This window comes from Pholis gunnellus (assembly GCF_910591455.1).
Source record: "Pholis gunnellus genome assembly, chromosome: 15".
Lineage (NCBI taxonomy): Eukaryota > Metazoa > Chordata > Actinopteri > Perciformes > Pholidae > Pholis > Pholis gunnellus.
In genome coordinates, this window is record NC_136542.1 from 7,971,461 (window position 1) to 7,988,873 (window position 17,413).

The 17,413-nt window shown below is 38.3% G+C and overlaps 1 protein-coding gene across 1 annotated transcript; it reads right to left on the reverse strand.

The window, feature by feature from the left end:
• Positions 1–1,106: 1,106 nt before the first annotated feature.
• Positions 1,107–16,791, reverse strand: LOC306706829 (phospholipase B1, membrane-associated-like). The gene is made up of 43 exons (XM_079174058.1): positions 16,664–16,791; positions 13,994–14,040; positions 13,842–13,905; positions 13,655–13,718; positions 13,474–13,508; positions 12,894–12,960; positions 12,690–12,738; positions 12,182–12,247; positions 12,006–12,071; positions 11,870–11,925; positions 11,615–11,684; positions 11,408–11,515; positions 11,225–11,278; positions 10,653–10,721; positions 10,438–10,524; positions 10,289–10,349; positions 10,147–10,205; positions 9,199–9,272; positions 8,991–9,034; positions 8,245–8,353; positions 8,092–8,143; positions 7,913–7,993; positions 7,446–7,511; positions 7,244–7,344; positions 7,081–7,162; positions 6,720–6,824; positions 6,518–6,613; positions 6,347–6,418; positions 6,178–6,255; positions 6,007–6,067; positions 5,867–5,925; positions 5,439–5,506; positions 5,296–5,339; positions 5,072–5,171; positions 4,926–4,977; positions 4,706–4,786; positions 3,761–3,826; positions 3,536–3,630; positions 3,167–3,248; positions 2,688–2,792; positions 2,483–2,578; positions 2,192–2,266; positions 1,107–2,045 (listed from the first exon to the last, which is right to left on the reverse strand). The coding sequence occupies exons 1-43, from the start codon at positions 16,722–16,724 to the stop codon at positions 1,785–1,787; spliced, it is 3,288 nt and encodes a 1,095-aa protein (XP_079030184.1). The 5' UTR covers positions 16,725–16,791; the 3' UTR covers positions 1,107–1,784.
• Positions 16,792–17,413: the final 622 nt, after the last annotated feature.

Below are 17,413 nucleotides of genomic sequence, written 5' to 3' on the forward strand. Positions count from 1 at the left end.
CTACAGACACCAGGAGGCGCTGTTGTCGTGAAAATAGTACCGGTGGATGAAGATGAGGTTGACGTTAGTGAAGAGCGACCACACTTTAACTCACTTTAACCACCTTTGTATTACATAAAATGAGTTTATTTGTGACACAAGGTGACAGACATACTGTATATTCCATACTAAATGTCACCCAGCACACATATTATATATTAAAAAAAGATGTTTGCAGTGGTGGGAGAAGTATTCAGATCCTGGTCTCAAGCGGCAGTAGCCATACAACATTGTAAACATAACAGATACATGAAAATGTACAAGTAAAAGTCATGCATTTAGAATGTTATCTAAGGAAAAGTATTATTAGATACAAAATGTCCTGAAGTATGAAAAGCATTAGCAGTATAATCCTGCTTGTAAATTGTAGACTATAATATAATAGTTAAATAATTATTATTACTGATGCATAAACGTGTCAAGAATAATTTTACGTTGGGGCTAATATTCCTATTTTTATATATTGTTGTATAGCAATAAATCATATTCTATAAAGTCACATGTTTTGTTGGTGGAAGCTCAATCTAGAAAGTACTAACTTCAGCTCTCAAATACATTTAGTTGAATAAATACAATGTTACAATACAATGTTTAACATGCAGTGAATGAGAATTATAAAACGGTACACAGTGAAAATACTTAAGTAAAGTACAAATAATTTAAAATTGTACTTTAGAAGTTGAGACTTTCCACAACTTTTTTCTCGGATGGCCGAACATAAGCCCGTTTATGTTTCATCAGTGGGCTTTCTCAATGGTGGTAATGATGAAGGTAGTGCATGCAGGCTGATGTGTGCTGTGACCCAAGTAGAATAATCTATGCATGGGTGGTTTGTGTAATTTATGATATGGTGATATTCTGTATTTCCTGTGTATCTAAAATAAATACCATTAAGGAGTAATGGTTTCCTGGACTGGCAGACTACAATATGTCAGGACAGGTCGTTATCCGGCTGTCCGGATGTCACTTCAACAATCATGCTTGATCACAGTTTATATTTATTATTGCAAATTATTTATTCGAAATAATCAAAAAAAACATTGAGAATTTTTACAATCAAAGGCATTATAAAAAAAGAAGAAGGCATAAAGGATTACATTGTCTTTCCAAGTACTCATCATTGCACAAAATCCACACAAGGTTCACAAGATTTATATTTCCATCCACTCAGAGTGTACTCCACAGCTGGTTAATAGTATGACAGCACTGAATGCAAATATATTTTACTTTAAGTTAAGTAGTCAATTGTATTCATAGCCCAATATCACAAATTTGCCTCAATGGGCTTTACAATCTGCACAGATAACGACACCCTCTATCCTTGGACCCTTATACAGTTATAACAGCAGTAATAAGTTCATGTGTAGTCATTTCAGCCTTTACGTTTGCACATGAAATCTACTGTGTTTGATTTGTAGTGGTTGGTGACTGCATTGCATTAAGTTGTAAGACCAGCTACAACATTGAAATACGCCTTTCACTTAAATGAGGTATAATGCAGGACTTATAATGGAGTTATTTATTGCTTTCCTTAGGTGAAGACTGGTGTACCGTTCCACCTTTGCATCCATTAATAGTTGTTCAAGGACAATAATTACCTTGGTCGAAGCAGACAGGGCTATCTTATCATATCTTATTGTGAAAAACTGTTTTAGTATTGTGACCACAATCATTTTAAATATTGCAATGTTTTTTTGTAGTTATGGTGCTTCAATAGTCCAGTGAAAAATTCAGTAAGTAGCACCTTAAAACAAAGTGCCCTTCATCTCCACTGTAGCCGTCATCCTTCGCTTGCGTCTCTTAGCTCTGCAGGAGAAGAGGAGCCAGGTGACAAACCAGCCAATCAGAAGACCTGTCACGGCCAGTACAGCAGCGAGCCACACTGGCACACTTTCTGTGCAACCGGGGGTGAAAGGCAGGGCTGTGCTGTGAGTTGTGGGTGCTGGGGTGGTGGTGATGGTCGAACTGGCCAAGCTGTTCACCTTTGTGAAGATGTATGGATTCTCCTGGAACGCATAAGAGGGAAGGTCTTCTATTTAATCACACACACACTTTTATGAACCATTATTGCAATTATACACAAATTGTACGGATACATCTCAAGTGGGTCAGCAGCAGCAGGTGAGAAGTGCTTGTGTGGCAGATTCCTTACCTCAGTGGGACACTTGACGTTATTTCTGGTATCTGTGAAGTTGTTGTACGTCTGTTTTTTACCCACTGGCTCCAACTACAGATAAAACAGAGTACACCTTTGCTCAGACCATGACTAAATTGCAGAGAGATGTGGTTATTTAGAAAGACTTATCTATGGATGAATAACTGATCGGCGCCACAAGTATTAGGGGCCCAGGGGCCCATTGTCTCATCATCCACCCATGGACTTATCGACAACCCTTCCCCTGTCAAACCGTTAGCCATTAACTGCCCTCCTTGCCGGACTCACCATGTTATTCCAGAGAGCTGCAGCCATGTCAGCCTGTCCTCGTTCACTGAAGTGGAAGCAGTCCAAAGAGAAGTAGGTGGTGTCAGGAGTGCCGTCCTGGAGAAGAAATAATACAACATCAAGGGCTTGTTACTGCACTAAAGCTAGCGTATATGTTTGTTTTTGTCGAGTGCAGTGGAGGCTCAGGGGTACACGGAAGACTCACAACATTCAAAGGAACGATGGTGTTCCTAAAAAAGGGCTGCACGACCACAGTAAAGTCCTCTCTCTCTTCATAGCGGCTTCCATACACCAATTTCTCCGTCTCAACCTGACAGAAAGACCACAAAAGTTCAAATGCATTGTTGAAAAAAAAACATCTGCTTCTTCTCACTCATTAAAAAATCCAGAATCTATGAAAATGCTAATATTTTTTCCACAAACATTTAACTACTCAAGATAAGATGTCTCTTACTACGCTGAAAGACCTGTCCACATCACACTATTGTATGTTGCATATTGGACCATGATTGGCTTCCAAACTAGTTGTGATGTTTGTGGGTACTTCTCTAAAAGTCAGATTTAAGGTGAGACTCCCCCCCCTTCAGCAGATGAATGTGAAAACAGCCACCAAGTGTCAAAGTCTACAATTCTGACTATACAAGTGAACTTTAACTGCTGGTCACACAGTTCCAGTCTGTTCACCTGTACAGCTCGATTGATCCGTTTTACTTCAGCCAGCTCTGGGGAATCCTCTCCTGGTAACAAGAAGCATGGGCAGACAAGCCTGAGGATCAGGGGTGAAAATAAAGAGTTGATTTAGATAGCAAAATCAAATCATCACTGAATACATAGTGCTGTGTTTTGCATAGCACATGATATGATGTGTCATTGATTCAGGGATGAGGTATTCTTTAATAAACACCAAATCATAATATATTTCTTTGCTGGACTGACTAGGTATTAGATCAATATTAAGAGAAATGCTGTTTATTCAAAGAAGCAAATGTGCCTTGGACTCAGTGGTCTGAATCCACAGAATTGATTTTGCATGTGTGGGTCGATCGGGCGTACTCTTGTAACACATTGCACCCGAGACTATCCTTTTTGAGCCTGCGAAGGCCTTCAATTTCTAGGATCTCTACGACGTTGACAACTGCCCTGGGAACCTACAGTCAGAAGAGAAGAAAATGTAAACCTATTTTAATCTGGGAGATGAAACTGTGCATTTTCTTGTCCATTACAGTATTTTTTGTGTAATGAACAGTTATTTCTTGGTTGATAACATCATTATTTTACCTCTTTGTAAAGCATATCCAAGCTTGTCATCAAATGAAGCCTGTAGTTCTGAGGTGACAAAGAGGCCTGTAGTTTTGAGAACGAAAGAATAATACAATTACACACAAAGCCCAAGTCTTTTTATTAATCAATAGTGAACACTCTCATGCTGTTTTTGTCATTAACAACTCTTCTCTGTTGTGGCCACAGACGAGCAGAATAATTAAGGCACATTTCAGGGGAAAGTGGCCAAGTTTGTAGCTAAAAAGTGCAAATCAACCAAAAGAGCCGACGCCATGCAACATGTATGAGCGTACGAGCAACAACTAACTCTAAGCTGTCACTACCACAGTCTCAGAGCTCATCTTAAATTGATGCTGTGCTTTGATATTCTGCTTCAAAGCACAAACATTAAAAGGGAGACTACACTGCCAGTGGTGTGCGAGGGGAGTAATTGAGAGAGAGAGAGAGAGAGATAAAAAGAGAAATGGAGGCAAAATGAGAAAGCAGAAAGAAAGAGGAAGAAGAAGGAGTGCTAGGAGAGACAGGGTGAAGAGGGTTTGGGTTGACCTCTGTGTTGTTTATGCCTCTTGGAGAACAAGGCCTGTCACTGTGCCTCGTGTGCTTGTTTCATGGAGACAGAGGCCGAGATAGAGGAGGGAGGGGGGTGTTTTGTGTGACAGAATGTGCTCATTGAAAAGAAACCATGTCTGCTCTCATCTTACTCTGACACAATAAAACAATTAGGGGAGGGCTGCTACACAAAGCTTGATTATTCTGCTCCAGTGCGTGGTCCCATTTGGACAGTGATATCATGAGACGGCTCTACACAGGGCATCACACAACACTACGGGATGTTGGGCAACTGTGCCATGGCAGGAGAATCTTTCAACCTGGAAGGAGTGCTTTGAAAATGTCCTTCCTCCTGCTTTTCCTGCTTTGTGACGACTTGTTAAAGCAACTCACCCGATCATTGCAGTACTGACACAGGTCATTGCCTCCAATGAAGAGGGTCACCAGCTTCCAGTCGTTCTCAAAATCCACCGTCTATTTTTGTTGAAACGATGGAGAAACGATAAGAAAGACAGAGAGAGAAAGAGAGAACAAAGATTACTTTTCGTGCAAATTTGTGGTCACAAAACGACATCAGTGCATGTTTTAGTATAGAACCAGAATTTAAACTCACTAAGTCATTCTTCATGGTATCAATCAGGCGTCGGACCTGCCCTGGGATTTCTCTGTATGAAATTTTCAAATGGACAAAATGCTTAAAACATAACACGAGTAAACCATTCAAACCTGCTAACAGATCAAAGAAATGTTGGAACTCACGCTATTTTAGCTCCTGATACAGCCATGTTGAAGCCAGTCTGCCTTGTCCCTTGTCCCTTTGACACCCCTTTGATTTTAGGATTGAACTTCTTAAGGATATCTGATGTGAAAAAGTAGGAAAATTACTGCACAAAAGACAAAGTTGTGTTACAGTCCAAATCTGCCATCTAGTGGCTATTACGCACTATAGAGCAATAGAGCAACAGAAAAGGTTTCGGACTTACTGGGTATTGTTGTGACAGTCTCAAGAGTTTTGTCTCCTCCAATGCTTTTTAAAGAAAAGCAAACAATTAATAAAATCATTACAATGCAATGGGTTATGTATACATATATGTGTTGTGTATGTAGTTTGTGTGCAGTATCTCACCTCCATGACACCCCTCTGTACTCAGTTCTTAGCTGCAGGAGGTTCTTTGCCTTAGCACCAAAGCCGGCCTGCATGCAGAAAATGATGGTTGTCATTTCTCTGTTTCTCTCTCATGTGTGTGAAAAATGATGCACAAGAAAAGAAAATGCTCAACCAGCTACGGCTAAAAAGTTTAAAATTGGTATTACATTCTCATTTATTGCACAAACTAATCTATTCCATCTCTTTCTATAATCATTGCATTATTTGCGCCACCACTTGTGAAGTAATGCATTTTAAAACAGGATAAAGAAATATAGAAAATAAGGATCAATAAGTATATCAAGTGAGATAAAACCAAACATTTTTGGAAAACAATATTACATGGGCCTTGAGATCTTTTTACTGCGCAAAATGAACACAATCCTTGGTCACATGTGCAAACATACCGTTAGAGAGTCTCCCACAGCAGCCACCACTTTGATGTCTGCTGGTCGTAACCTGTGAGCTAAAAATATCAAAATGAGCTTATTTTACATCTGACCTCTCTATTTGCCTTTAGGTAATAGCGACACCTTGAAATGCTTACCTGAAGTGGGCACAGAGTTGGATGGAGCTGTGTTAACGCAGGAGAAGTCACTGCCCCAATTCTAAAGAATAACATGTTTTAGGGATTTATAGTTTTGGCATCATGCATAAATAATGATTACTTTCCCTTTTAATGTGGTGCTGAGTATGAAAGGCAGAAACTATGACCTACTGTAGCAGGAGCAGGAGTGGGGGGAGGGCCTGGAAAGGTGTAGTTGCTGTTGACAGCAGTCCTAAAAAATGGGTTGGTCTAATAAAGAAATAATAAAAAACATGTCAGCACACAAAAATGATAAAACAGCATTATGTAGTATGTCGTTTTTGTTGCTGGACTCACTCACCTTAGAGGGACACTTCAGATCAATGCCAGCTGAGAAGTCTTGTGTAAAAGTCTTGTTTCCCACTGGCTCTAACTAGAGATAGTGAGAGTCAGTGATTTATTTTGGATCATTACAACAGACACAAACACCACATACAATAAATGAAATGTCTTATAATAAAGAAAATCCTACCATGTTGTTCCAAAGAGCCTGAGCCATGAGAGTGTGAGCTTTCTGGCTGAGATGAAAACAGTCGGGTGAAAAGTAGGAGCGATCAGGCCGGCCATCCTTTTAAAAAGAAAGGAGAGGGAGGAAACTTTAGAAAATGTTAAAACAAACAAAAAATAAATGAATAAAACTTCACTAGGAATATGTAATGTTTCAGGTGTGTTACCTGTAACTTGGGAATGACAACCTCCCTGAGCAAAGGCTGCAACACCACAGTGAAGTTGTTGTGTGTGTCATACCGCCCAGAGTCAATTAGCTCTCTCATAGCATGCTAGACAGAAAGACAGGGTTTGATCTTTGAGTGACATATTTTAATAATGAATAATAATAACCACTTAAAAAAATAATAACATTTGAGATAAAAATGCAGTAGATGCTAAAACATATTGTTGAAGTTAGTTATAATGATGATGACGATTTAACCCCTGGAATGGGTGTTAAATTATGTTCTCAAAGTCAAATTAAGACGAGTGAATTTGTGTCTGTGAAGTAAATATGGACAAAAAACCCTCTCCTTTGTTGTGTACCTGATAGGCTTTATTGAGGTCATTGACCTTCTGGAGTTCAGAGGATCCCTCTTTGGGCTTCAGTATGCAGGGGCAAACTAACCTGAAACACAAACATCAACTGTTAAAGAATGACTTGGTTAGTTTTTTTTTTTCTTACACACCCAAAATAAAAATCGCTGACCTTACAAACCAGGTGGGACAGCCCAGAGTTTTATCGTTGTGCAGATCACGCAATGGTAACATGTTTAACAGCTCTATCAGATTGACAATGGCACGAGGCACCTGGATGATACAAAACACAAAGTTTGTCATTTGGATTATGGATTTAAAATTGCTCACATAGAGTGAGGTTGTATGTTTGTGTGATAAAGGCAAAAACATACTTCACTATGGAGTATGTCCAGAGCTTGGCGGATACGATCAACCACATTCCTGGGTGAGAAAACAATCTGTGGAAGTACACAAGACTCAAAGCATGAACGATTTTCTGGTTTTCTTAGTCATTTATGATGATTTTGGACTGTTGATCAAACAAAACAAGCAATTTGAATACGTCACTTTGAGCTCTGGAAAATGTTGATGGCCATTTTTCAGTATTTTCTGACATTTTATTGACAAAACAAATGATTATAATTGTCAGTTGCAAACATAAAACAAATATAAAGGCTTTGCTTATTAAGGTTTGGATTATCAGGGCTTTCAATATGAAAAAGGAATTATAAAGTAGATCTTGAACAGCATTTTTGGAAATGTCAACAAATCCTAAATCTGTAATTTTGCAGATATTGTAAGACAGTTCAACAATCACATGGGAACAAAGCAAAGCATAATGCCAAAGAGTAGTGCTTACGCTGTCTGTGCAGGCGTCACATAGGTCATTGCCACTAATAAACATGGTGATCACTTTCCAGTCATTGTGGAAGTCAATGCGCTGTAAAGGAGATAAGAGGTAAATGCTCCGTTAATTGAGAAAAATCGGAATATTAAACTGAGACAAAGCATTTTTACCGTAGTTTACCACTGCCTTACCGGATCATTTTTCATTTTGTCCACTAGGACGCGCACCTGTTGCACCATGTCCCTGAAAATAGACATTGTGTTCCATAAGTACTGCTAAGGTTTGATTTATCAAGATTCAAAGGGTGAGAGTAAAAAATAAATAATACTAATATTGTGACTGACCCACTCTTGGCTCCTGCCACAGCCTGATTGAGGAAGGCTTTGGGAGAGTCCTCTTTACCTATCCCCTCTGAGAAGCCAGTCAGGGAGGGGTTAAACACCCTCAGGATGTCTGCAGACCACAAACATAGGGAAGATTAGAAAAAGCACACATACATTTGATACACATAATTGCGCACATTCTGTATTTTGTAGAAGATGCGGTTATTAATATCATAACATTTTTGTTTCAAACAAACATCAAAAATATTGGACAATCAGTGTAAAACCGAGTATGAAAGTTAATTTGAATCAAATCTTCAGTTAACTCAAGACCCCGACATGAAGGTAAGTGAACCTTAACGTTTTTCTTTTTGTCAAACCAGTTGAATTCACCATGTTATTCTTTGATTTATTGGATTTCTGAAGTGTTATTTAAACAAGCAATTTCCAGCTTCTGGTATATTTCTGAATACTTTATGTAAATGTTTTATGGCTATTGAGGATGTAGAATGTTAATATTGATAATCAAAGGTATCCTAGAAAATATAGTTGATTCAGGTCACTCGGACATAAAAATGAGAACTGCAGAGGCCTATAGTGATGGTGATAAAACACCATAATTATAGACGTTATCACGGACTACTATTGGCCAATGATGGACATCTGATATTTGATTAGATAAACCTTAAGCAAGTGCTTTTATGTCATTTAATTTTAGGCAAGGCTTTTACAATTTTAAAGAATAAATAAATAAGAAGTAAACATACTTGGCAGAGTGGTCACAGTGGTAATGTTTTCATCACCACCAATGCTGAAAATTGAAGAAACAGCTTGTTCGTTTCAAATGCAGCTCACAGAATTACCAAATTAATTGTTGAAGTATTTTCCCACACGATCAAAATTAGAACAAAGACCATTATTCTTATTTTGATAGTGTGGGAAAATACTTCACCTGTGTGCTTTAGCTTATCCTACCTCCATGACAGTCCTCTGTACTCATTAATCACTAACAGAAGGTTGTCATTCATTGCGCCCACACCATTGCCCGCCTGCAGAAAAACAGCAGATGTGAGATCGTAAGAGCAGAGTATAGAACCAGAGGAAGTTTTTAATGAGCCAGATCCTGCAGCTGTGGAGATCTGCAAGTACTTTTTCTGTATTAGAGTTACATTTTGAGTGCCGTTTGAGCCTTATAATCTACCCTAACTCCCAGTGTTTCATCTCTTGGTAGTTGAGTTTGCATGTCTGCACACTGTAATGGTAAAAAATATATATCAGTATCATGAAATGGTTAGAAAAATTAGAAGAATAGAGGTAGAGACATTTAGCTCTGTCCAAACATGGGGTAAGAACAGATAGCTCTGTGTAAACATGATTTATGATCAGATCAGGAACTGAGATTTACTGTTTACTTTAGAGGGCCGTAAAGAGAGACACAGGAAGGTCAGAAAGGGTCACACTGGGGGTTTGTTCCTGTCCTGGGGATGTTTAGGTTAATGTAAATGTTTCTGACAATGAGATCAAGGGAAAATGGGAGCTCAGATAAACCAGAGTGAGACACCTTTGACCTGTCTAAAGGAGGAGACTGTTCCTGCTTTAGTATATAGTGTGTGAGGATTTGAACTGATGTTGAAGAAATGCTCCCAGCAGTCTCTGTGTGAAGAGCTGTGTTGGGGGATTCTCCCTCTTGCAAAAGAATAAATGGAAAAGGACAACTTTGAATGATTTGGAGACTTGGATTATTTTGATTTGCATATAAATATTCTACGACAACACATCCACACACAAACAGTACAAACACAATAGCACCATTATATATATAAAGTGTATATCTGGTCTTCATCTTTATTCGTGCCTATTGGGATGAGTATCTTTTTATATTCAGGCCATAGCAACAAAAAGTAGGAGAAGGGAAACACTCACTGTCAGAGAGTCGCCTACTGCTGCCACCACCTTGATATCTCCAGGTCGGAGTTCATGAACTACACCGAGAACAAAGCGGTTGGATTGAACTACATTTCCCAAAACACAGAAGCAGAATAAGAGCAAAAAGGTTTTTTTCTACCTGAAGTGGGTGTAGTGGGAGATGGACTTCGGTCTGTGCAAGGTATCTCAGTACCCATAACCTGAAAAACATACAGTCAATTTGAGTAAGTTTAACTGTATGTGCTGCCATTCTACACTTCAGTTCTGAGGGTGACTGCACAGACTTACAGGATCTGTTAGTGTAGAGGCGTTCTTGTAAACTATGCCTTGCCTTTTAGTGAGGGAATTCTTCTTTGTACGCAGGAACAGTTGTTTCTGGGATGAGAATGGAAAAGAAGTTTGCAGTTCAAACAATAAGTATCGGATTTAAAATCATGACCTTGATTGTATCTTGAGTGCTGAAACATTTCTCTGCAGCAGTGTTACGGGATGAAGTGCCTCACCTGGGCGGGGCATGTGGAAGTAATGACACTTGTGTCCTTGACCTCTGCCTCACCTGTTGACGGCTGAAGCTGGAGGAGGAAAAGTTATGATCGTAGGATTTTAGGTTCATGGGGGCCATTCTGTGCAGCCAATGACTATGCAGTGTCAAACAATACTTACACAATTCTTGTATCTGCATAAAGATTTGTGCAGAACGAGCAAAGCTGGAAAGAGTCATCCAGTAGAACAATCTCATCTAGTTAATCTTTACATCTCCTATCTAATCTCAGATAAAGTTATAAACGTTCACTTTAATCATTGTTCCATCTTATTTTTGCTTGGAGAGATTATAACTCTTAGCTGTTTGCTCATTTTTAAATCATTTTTTCTTCTTCTTTTCTTTTGATTTTTTTTATAGTACTGACAGAGATAGACAGGAAAGGGGGAGGGAGCGGGACAACATTAATGTCAGAACAACATAGAGATCAAAAAGGTTTACAGCCAGCTGGTTTGTCAGACAGAGCCTAAAGTACGCAGCCTATACACAGTAACCTACCCTGTAAATGTTATCAAGGACTTAATAAGAACGTACCATGTTTTTCCACATCTGGACAGCTAGTTGGTTAAGGTCAGACCGTGTGTTCTCCTACAAAGAAGCACACAAGATATGCTGGTTACACATTAGCCATTTCAAGGGTTTTTCCTGCATTGTTACTGGAAAGAATAACTTATTGTTGATTATAACTGGTGTCTGGAAATAATGTTCTTTACTTACTGAATCTGAGATGGGTTCAAGGATAACTGGCTCAGACAGCAGCACAGCACTGAAGTCGGCCCTTTCACTGTTCCACTTTGGATTTTCCAAGACATGACTTAGAGAGTCCTGAAAACAAGAAAAATGGATATGTGTCAAGCAGGTCGCCAATTTTTATGAATGACTCAGATGAGCCACACATTTGCCATTTATTTACATGTATTTTACCTGCAGTGTTTTCAGAAGAGTTGCTTTACGTAATCGCTGGTCTATGCTATCATTTCTCATGCACTGACACCTGCCAGAAAACAAAAAGCGAGCACATCACTGCCACGTGCATTTTACAACCAACAGGCTGACAACACGATAGAATACATATAGTGCATAAGAAAGGGATTTCTTTCATGTCAAAATAAATGACTAAATATAGTTTAAATCAGGTGTTTTGCTAGATTTTTAATACCTAAAATTCTAAATACTCACTTGTCCTGCTGATGATTTGAGCTCCAGACCACGACGTGAACCAAAGTGAGATGCAACTGTAAACATACACCCAGCAAATTAGATTTTTTCTAGTCACCATTTATGGCAAAACTGTATTCAACAAAAAGTACAATACCCTTTTCTGCAGCAACTGCAGAGATGCTTCCACTTCCTGCACAACAGCTTTAACATCTGCAGCAACCTGAAACACAAAAAAAACAGTTATAAACTCTTAACATCATTTACTAAGTCGTACGTTTGCTCCATCAAACATGATTTGTTAGTTTGTTTGTGATTTGTTAGGCATCTTACATTTGGTGAACAGTCACACAGGGAATCTGCCGGGGCAAACAGCAGCACAAGCTTCCAGTATGTCACCTGCACAAATCAGATTTGAGTCACAAATTTCATGACTTAAACTCAACTTGACAAAATCAAAAAAGACTTTCAATTGACTTGAACACCAGTGACTAGACTTCACTCGGCAGTTGGGGAAAAAATTACCAACAATAATTTTATTTGCTTTCAGAAACTATGCGGTGGTTAACAAAAAGACTAATTGCAGTATGCATACGGAGATGTAAACGGCATTATATTTGGTGAAGAGCGCATTATGACTAACACTCACTAACACTTTTAAACTCAAAGTTTAGGACTTGGGACTTGATTTGGGACTTGGCAGTCTCAACTTGGGATTTGACTCTGGACTTGATTGCAAAGGCTTACATGACTTGGTCCCACCTCTGAAATACAGGTTGTACAATTTACACAGTTAGAGTCTTATTGTTTTTTAAATTATTATAAGAGGGTTAATGTGTACCTGATTTGAAAGGGAGAGAGACAGTTCCTCAGCTTCCTCCAACAAGCTTCTGCAACACACACACACACACACACACACACACACACACACACACACACACACACACACACACACCTGCAGTCATATCCTCATACAGCATTTATGTGTGTGTGTGTGTGTGTGTGTGTGTGTGTGTGTGTGTGTACGTGTGTACGTGTGTGTTACCTGGGCTGCACTGTGGTCTGATCCACATGTTGAGTGATCACTTCAGGGTTAAACATGGACAGCAACTCTACTCAACACACAGACACAATTAGACTTAATCAGTACGTAAAACACCTTACAATCCCACGGTGGATTATGTACATTATGTGATAACTGCTGATGGTATAAAAGCTTCCACTTATGTTGTGTTCTACTTTGTGTGAAATGAAGGTCAAGAACCTGTGTTTATGACCCCCTGTCTTATCTTTAAAGAGAAACTAACCAAAACGATAAGATCATTGTTCTAAGATCTTTTCTACAAAGTGTGCGCTGTGTCTGGCATTTCTTGTGACATTTCCTTGGCCTGAACCAGGTCTGAGAATATGATAAAGGAACATTTAAATTAAGCATACGGATGGTGCTGGTACTTACTGATATGTATGAAGTATTAAAATGTATTGTCTTAGATGAATAGAATTATTTTCAAAACCAAACACTGAATTGGTATTTTAGATGATCATACACCTCTCAATTTCTACTTGATTGTAGAAACATTAAGTGAGTGTTTGAGAGGCATGTGAGTGAGAGTTTATAGACTTACCAGTGACTTTACTGACGACTCTGGATGCTTCATCCCTGAAGAAGAAGACAGACAAGTTGCCAGAGTTGTAAGAGAGGGTTGATAAATGTTTTAAAATATTAGCATCTCAGTCAGGACGCCCCATTTGTGTATTTCTTGAGTATTACGGAAGTATATCTGCATTGTATTTGTGGCTGTCTACCTGTGTGAGAGAGGAGTTCCCAAGACATAAAGAGCTGAGATATCAACAGGTCTGAGACTATGAACTGATGGAGAGGAAGCAGGAAGTCAGAAATGTGCAACACTGGTGCAACACTAGATAACATAGATAACATGTTTTAGAAAACAATATTAATATGATTATTGCTCATAATTGCTGAGTGCTGTACCTGAATAGGATGGGGATAAGAGGGCAAGTACTGGTGAGCAGAGTATGTCCATGAAGCTGTCTGTCTGTAGCACAGAAGAACAATTCCTCAGACTCAGTCATAGTATCAGAACAGTGTGTAGCACATTGTTAATAAATAATGTCACACTGTACCTTCTCTTTTGATAGTTCATTTTTTCCGGCATCAATGTTAACAGCATCTAAACGTGACATTAGAAACAAAAAAATAAGTTAATACATTTGGGGAAAAGGGGGAACATTTTAATCTTAAACATTCCGTTATGTAAAAAGTTTGTCAAGTTAACTGTTAAGAATGAAAGTTAAAAGCTAACAGGTAAGAATAAAAACATGTTCATCCTTCTTTTTTTCTATTTCAAACCCGTTTCCACTAAAATACAGCAGCTTATTTAAATCTAAAAAGGCTCTTCATAGTTGGCAGGACAATTTCTATTAGGATGTTAGTATGTTTCTTATCATTTGAATTACCTTAGAGTTAAACACAGAATAGATTCATGATGACTGAATTTCCTTTTTTTCATTTGACTTTATTTGACTTTGCATCCTAAACACATTGTGCACAGTGGATATATGTATATGTAACTAAAAGAGATGCTGTAAATGTCTCTTGGACTCTGCACATGAGCAACAAAAAACGTGTCACTCTAAATAATTTCACGGTAAAATAACGGTAATTTACTAGCAGCAGGGACACCTGTAATTTACTGTTTTTTTATGGTGAAGCTAATGTAATTTACTTTTACGGTACTTTACCGTATACTGGATTACGTTATGTGATAGTAGGATAACTGGGTTTTACGGTCATTTTATGGAATATACCAGAATGTTACCATTTATTTACAAAGGGAAATACAACCCAATACTCTTGCATTTAATTCCCAAAAAATAAAAGAATAACAATAGACATTCAATACATAATTGTTGCAGTTTAATACATGTTCTCAAGACAAATAATGAAGGGACATTTGTATTACATCACAAAACTCACAATGTACTGCATGTTTAGAAGAAAACAAATAAAATCATGAAATATTTAATGACCTGCTTAACTGAACTCATGAGGATAACCTCAAACCAGTAGCGCCGAGATCGAAAAGTGGCCGATGGTAGCTGTTCAGTGGTAGGCACCTATCCCCGAAATGATATGCTACTTGTGGTATGCTACTTGTTCAGTGGAATGTATTTATCCCTAGATTGGTATGTTGTTCAGTGGGATGTACCTATCCCTAGAGTGGTATGCCGCTAGTTTTCCAACGGCACAATGTTTGCTGAAGGCAGGTGCCGCTTGAAAGTGAAAGTCCACTGTCACATCAGTGCCATCTCTTGATGCACATGTACATTTAATGTAAATTGGTTTGATTCACGAACAGTAATGCCTTAAATTGATTTTTTTGACTTTATTGACAAAGTTGCGCAACATATTGTCATAAATAAAGGAATGTATCTATTTTATCCTGTCCATTTTCTTGTTCGGATATATGAAAGGCTTTTTAAATGAAAATAAAGTGATTTAGTATTATTTGCTGAGGTTCACATGTGCCTCACATGTTAACATATCAGTGCAAGTCTTTGCAAAAAGCTAATACAATACCACACAGTTTAAATTAACAGACTTGCCTATGTGATGAGCTGATTAAGTTAGGTGAAGAAATGAAGCTAAGATGGACCACTCACTAAAATGAGTTTGATCTGGTTTTAATGTTGCTCTTGGGATAACACACACGTAACGTTACTGTTAGTGTTGTTGTTGTTTATCGTCTTGAACACACGTCAGCAATTTCTGGTCCCCTCTCCATTTTAATAATCGTCCCGTTTGCTGTCCTACAGTCAGTTCAATAATAGCAGAAGTACACACAAGTTAGGTTACTAACGTTACATCTTAACACTGTAATTGATGATGAACTTTATTTATGTTAACTTGCTATGCTGTTAGCTAGCTAACCTTTCAAAGGTTAATTTAGCTCGAGCTAGCTAACGTTATAGAGCTAGCTCCACCAATATTAGCAACCTAATGTAATGAAACAGACCAAGTGAAACATTATCTGAGATGTTACCGGTTCAATAATCATGAAGACATAACTACAGAAGCCCATTTTTTTTTACTTTTGCGAGCGCTTTTACATCACTCTGCGCAGAATATCTCTGCTCGCGCGAGCAAAATTGAGGCCTGCGAGGAGAAAACAATCTTTTTTTTTGCTGGCGGCAATGGACTTCCATACAGAACAATACTGGAGACTTTGAAATTTGGATGATAAGTGCAACGTTAACTCGGCTCCTCGGTTGAGCTCCACATGGCTGTGCTCAGAAGGATGAACTGGCTGTTGGCCAAAGTGTTCAGGAACAGTCGGTCACGTCTTGTCACTCAAAAATGACTTTGAACAGTTTGAATAATATAAAATATTCTATCGCCATTACAGATATATTAACCTACAATAGACAGTACGATGTAGATGGATTGTGATTCACTGAACTTGTATAGAGAAGCGTATTTCCACCACTTCACAGAAAATACTGTATTAATAAATTACAGTAGTCTGCTGTTATGGTTAATTGACGGCATTGACTGCTAATTTACATGCGAGGGATGAACATTTAACTGTATGTTACAGTTATTATGAAATACTGTAAAATACCGTTTTAAATCCATCGTAAATTTACAGCAATTCATATCCTGAATCACATAATCTAGAGAAATCTTACTTTGTTAAACATAAGTACTGTGCCACCTTTCACTTAAATAATTAATCGTAAATAATGAATTAAAAATTTTGTCAAAGTGATGAATGTGAATATAAGCATGTCTACCTGTAAACTGAGTGCAGGATCCAACAAGGGCTGCCAGAATGAGGAGTGCAGATCGAGTCATGGTGAGGTGAGATACTGAGAGCCTTCCACACCACAAGTCTGTTGTTTCCTCTCAGCCTCAGAGTGAGAGAATGACTGTAGTCTCTCACTGACTGTGAGACTGCACTGTACCTGTAAAGGGTGTGGAGGAGGTAAAACAAGTTCCCAAGAGGGCAAAGTTTTTTAAAGGAAAAGAAGAGGAAAACTTTTACTTTTATTATTATACTTTTATTCTCAGTTGTATCTTCTTCTTATCAGTTTATCTGGATAACAATCAGACAAATTACAAGTCATACCACTGCCTCACTATCTCTGCCTGCCTTTGTCCATGTGTATCTTTGTCGCCTGCTATTTTTCTTGTAAAACTCAAGAACGTCCACATGTCGCGCAACAGACCAACTGACACATTATTGAAGGTTTTGACTCACTGTGATAAATCATAAAGCATATTCACATCATATGTTTAATGGATGAAAGGGACTAAACACACAACCCCTTCGTGAACCACACCAATATCATATTTTTGTTTCTGAATTGTGACAGCTGGACAGTACTGTTTGACCTAATATCCAAATAAAATTATCACCAAATACCATTTGAATTGACAGACACCTTTAAAATCATATTTGATGAGATGTAACTTCTCTAAGCTTGCTGTTTTCTGTTTTGTTTTTAGCTGTTGTTCATTTTTCTGCTGTTATTTCAGAGAGC

Excerpts from the sequence above, each read along its gene's own strand:
- LOC306706829 (XM_079174058.1), bottom strand. The coding sequence starts at position 16,724 with ATGACTCGATCTGCACTCCTCATTCTGGCAGCCCTTGTTGGATCCTGC. Across the intron at positions 12,248-12,689 it reads CTCTCTCCCTTTCAAATCAG|GTGACATACTGGAAGCTTGT; the intron begins GTACACATTAAC and ends TGATTTGTGCAG. Across the intron at positions 2,793-3,166 it reads GGATCAATCGAGCTGTACAG|GTTGAGACGGAGAAATTGGT; the intron begins GTGAACAGACTG and ends TCTTTCTGTCAG.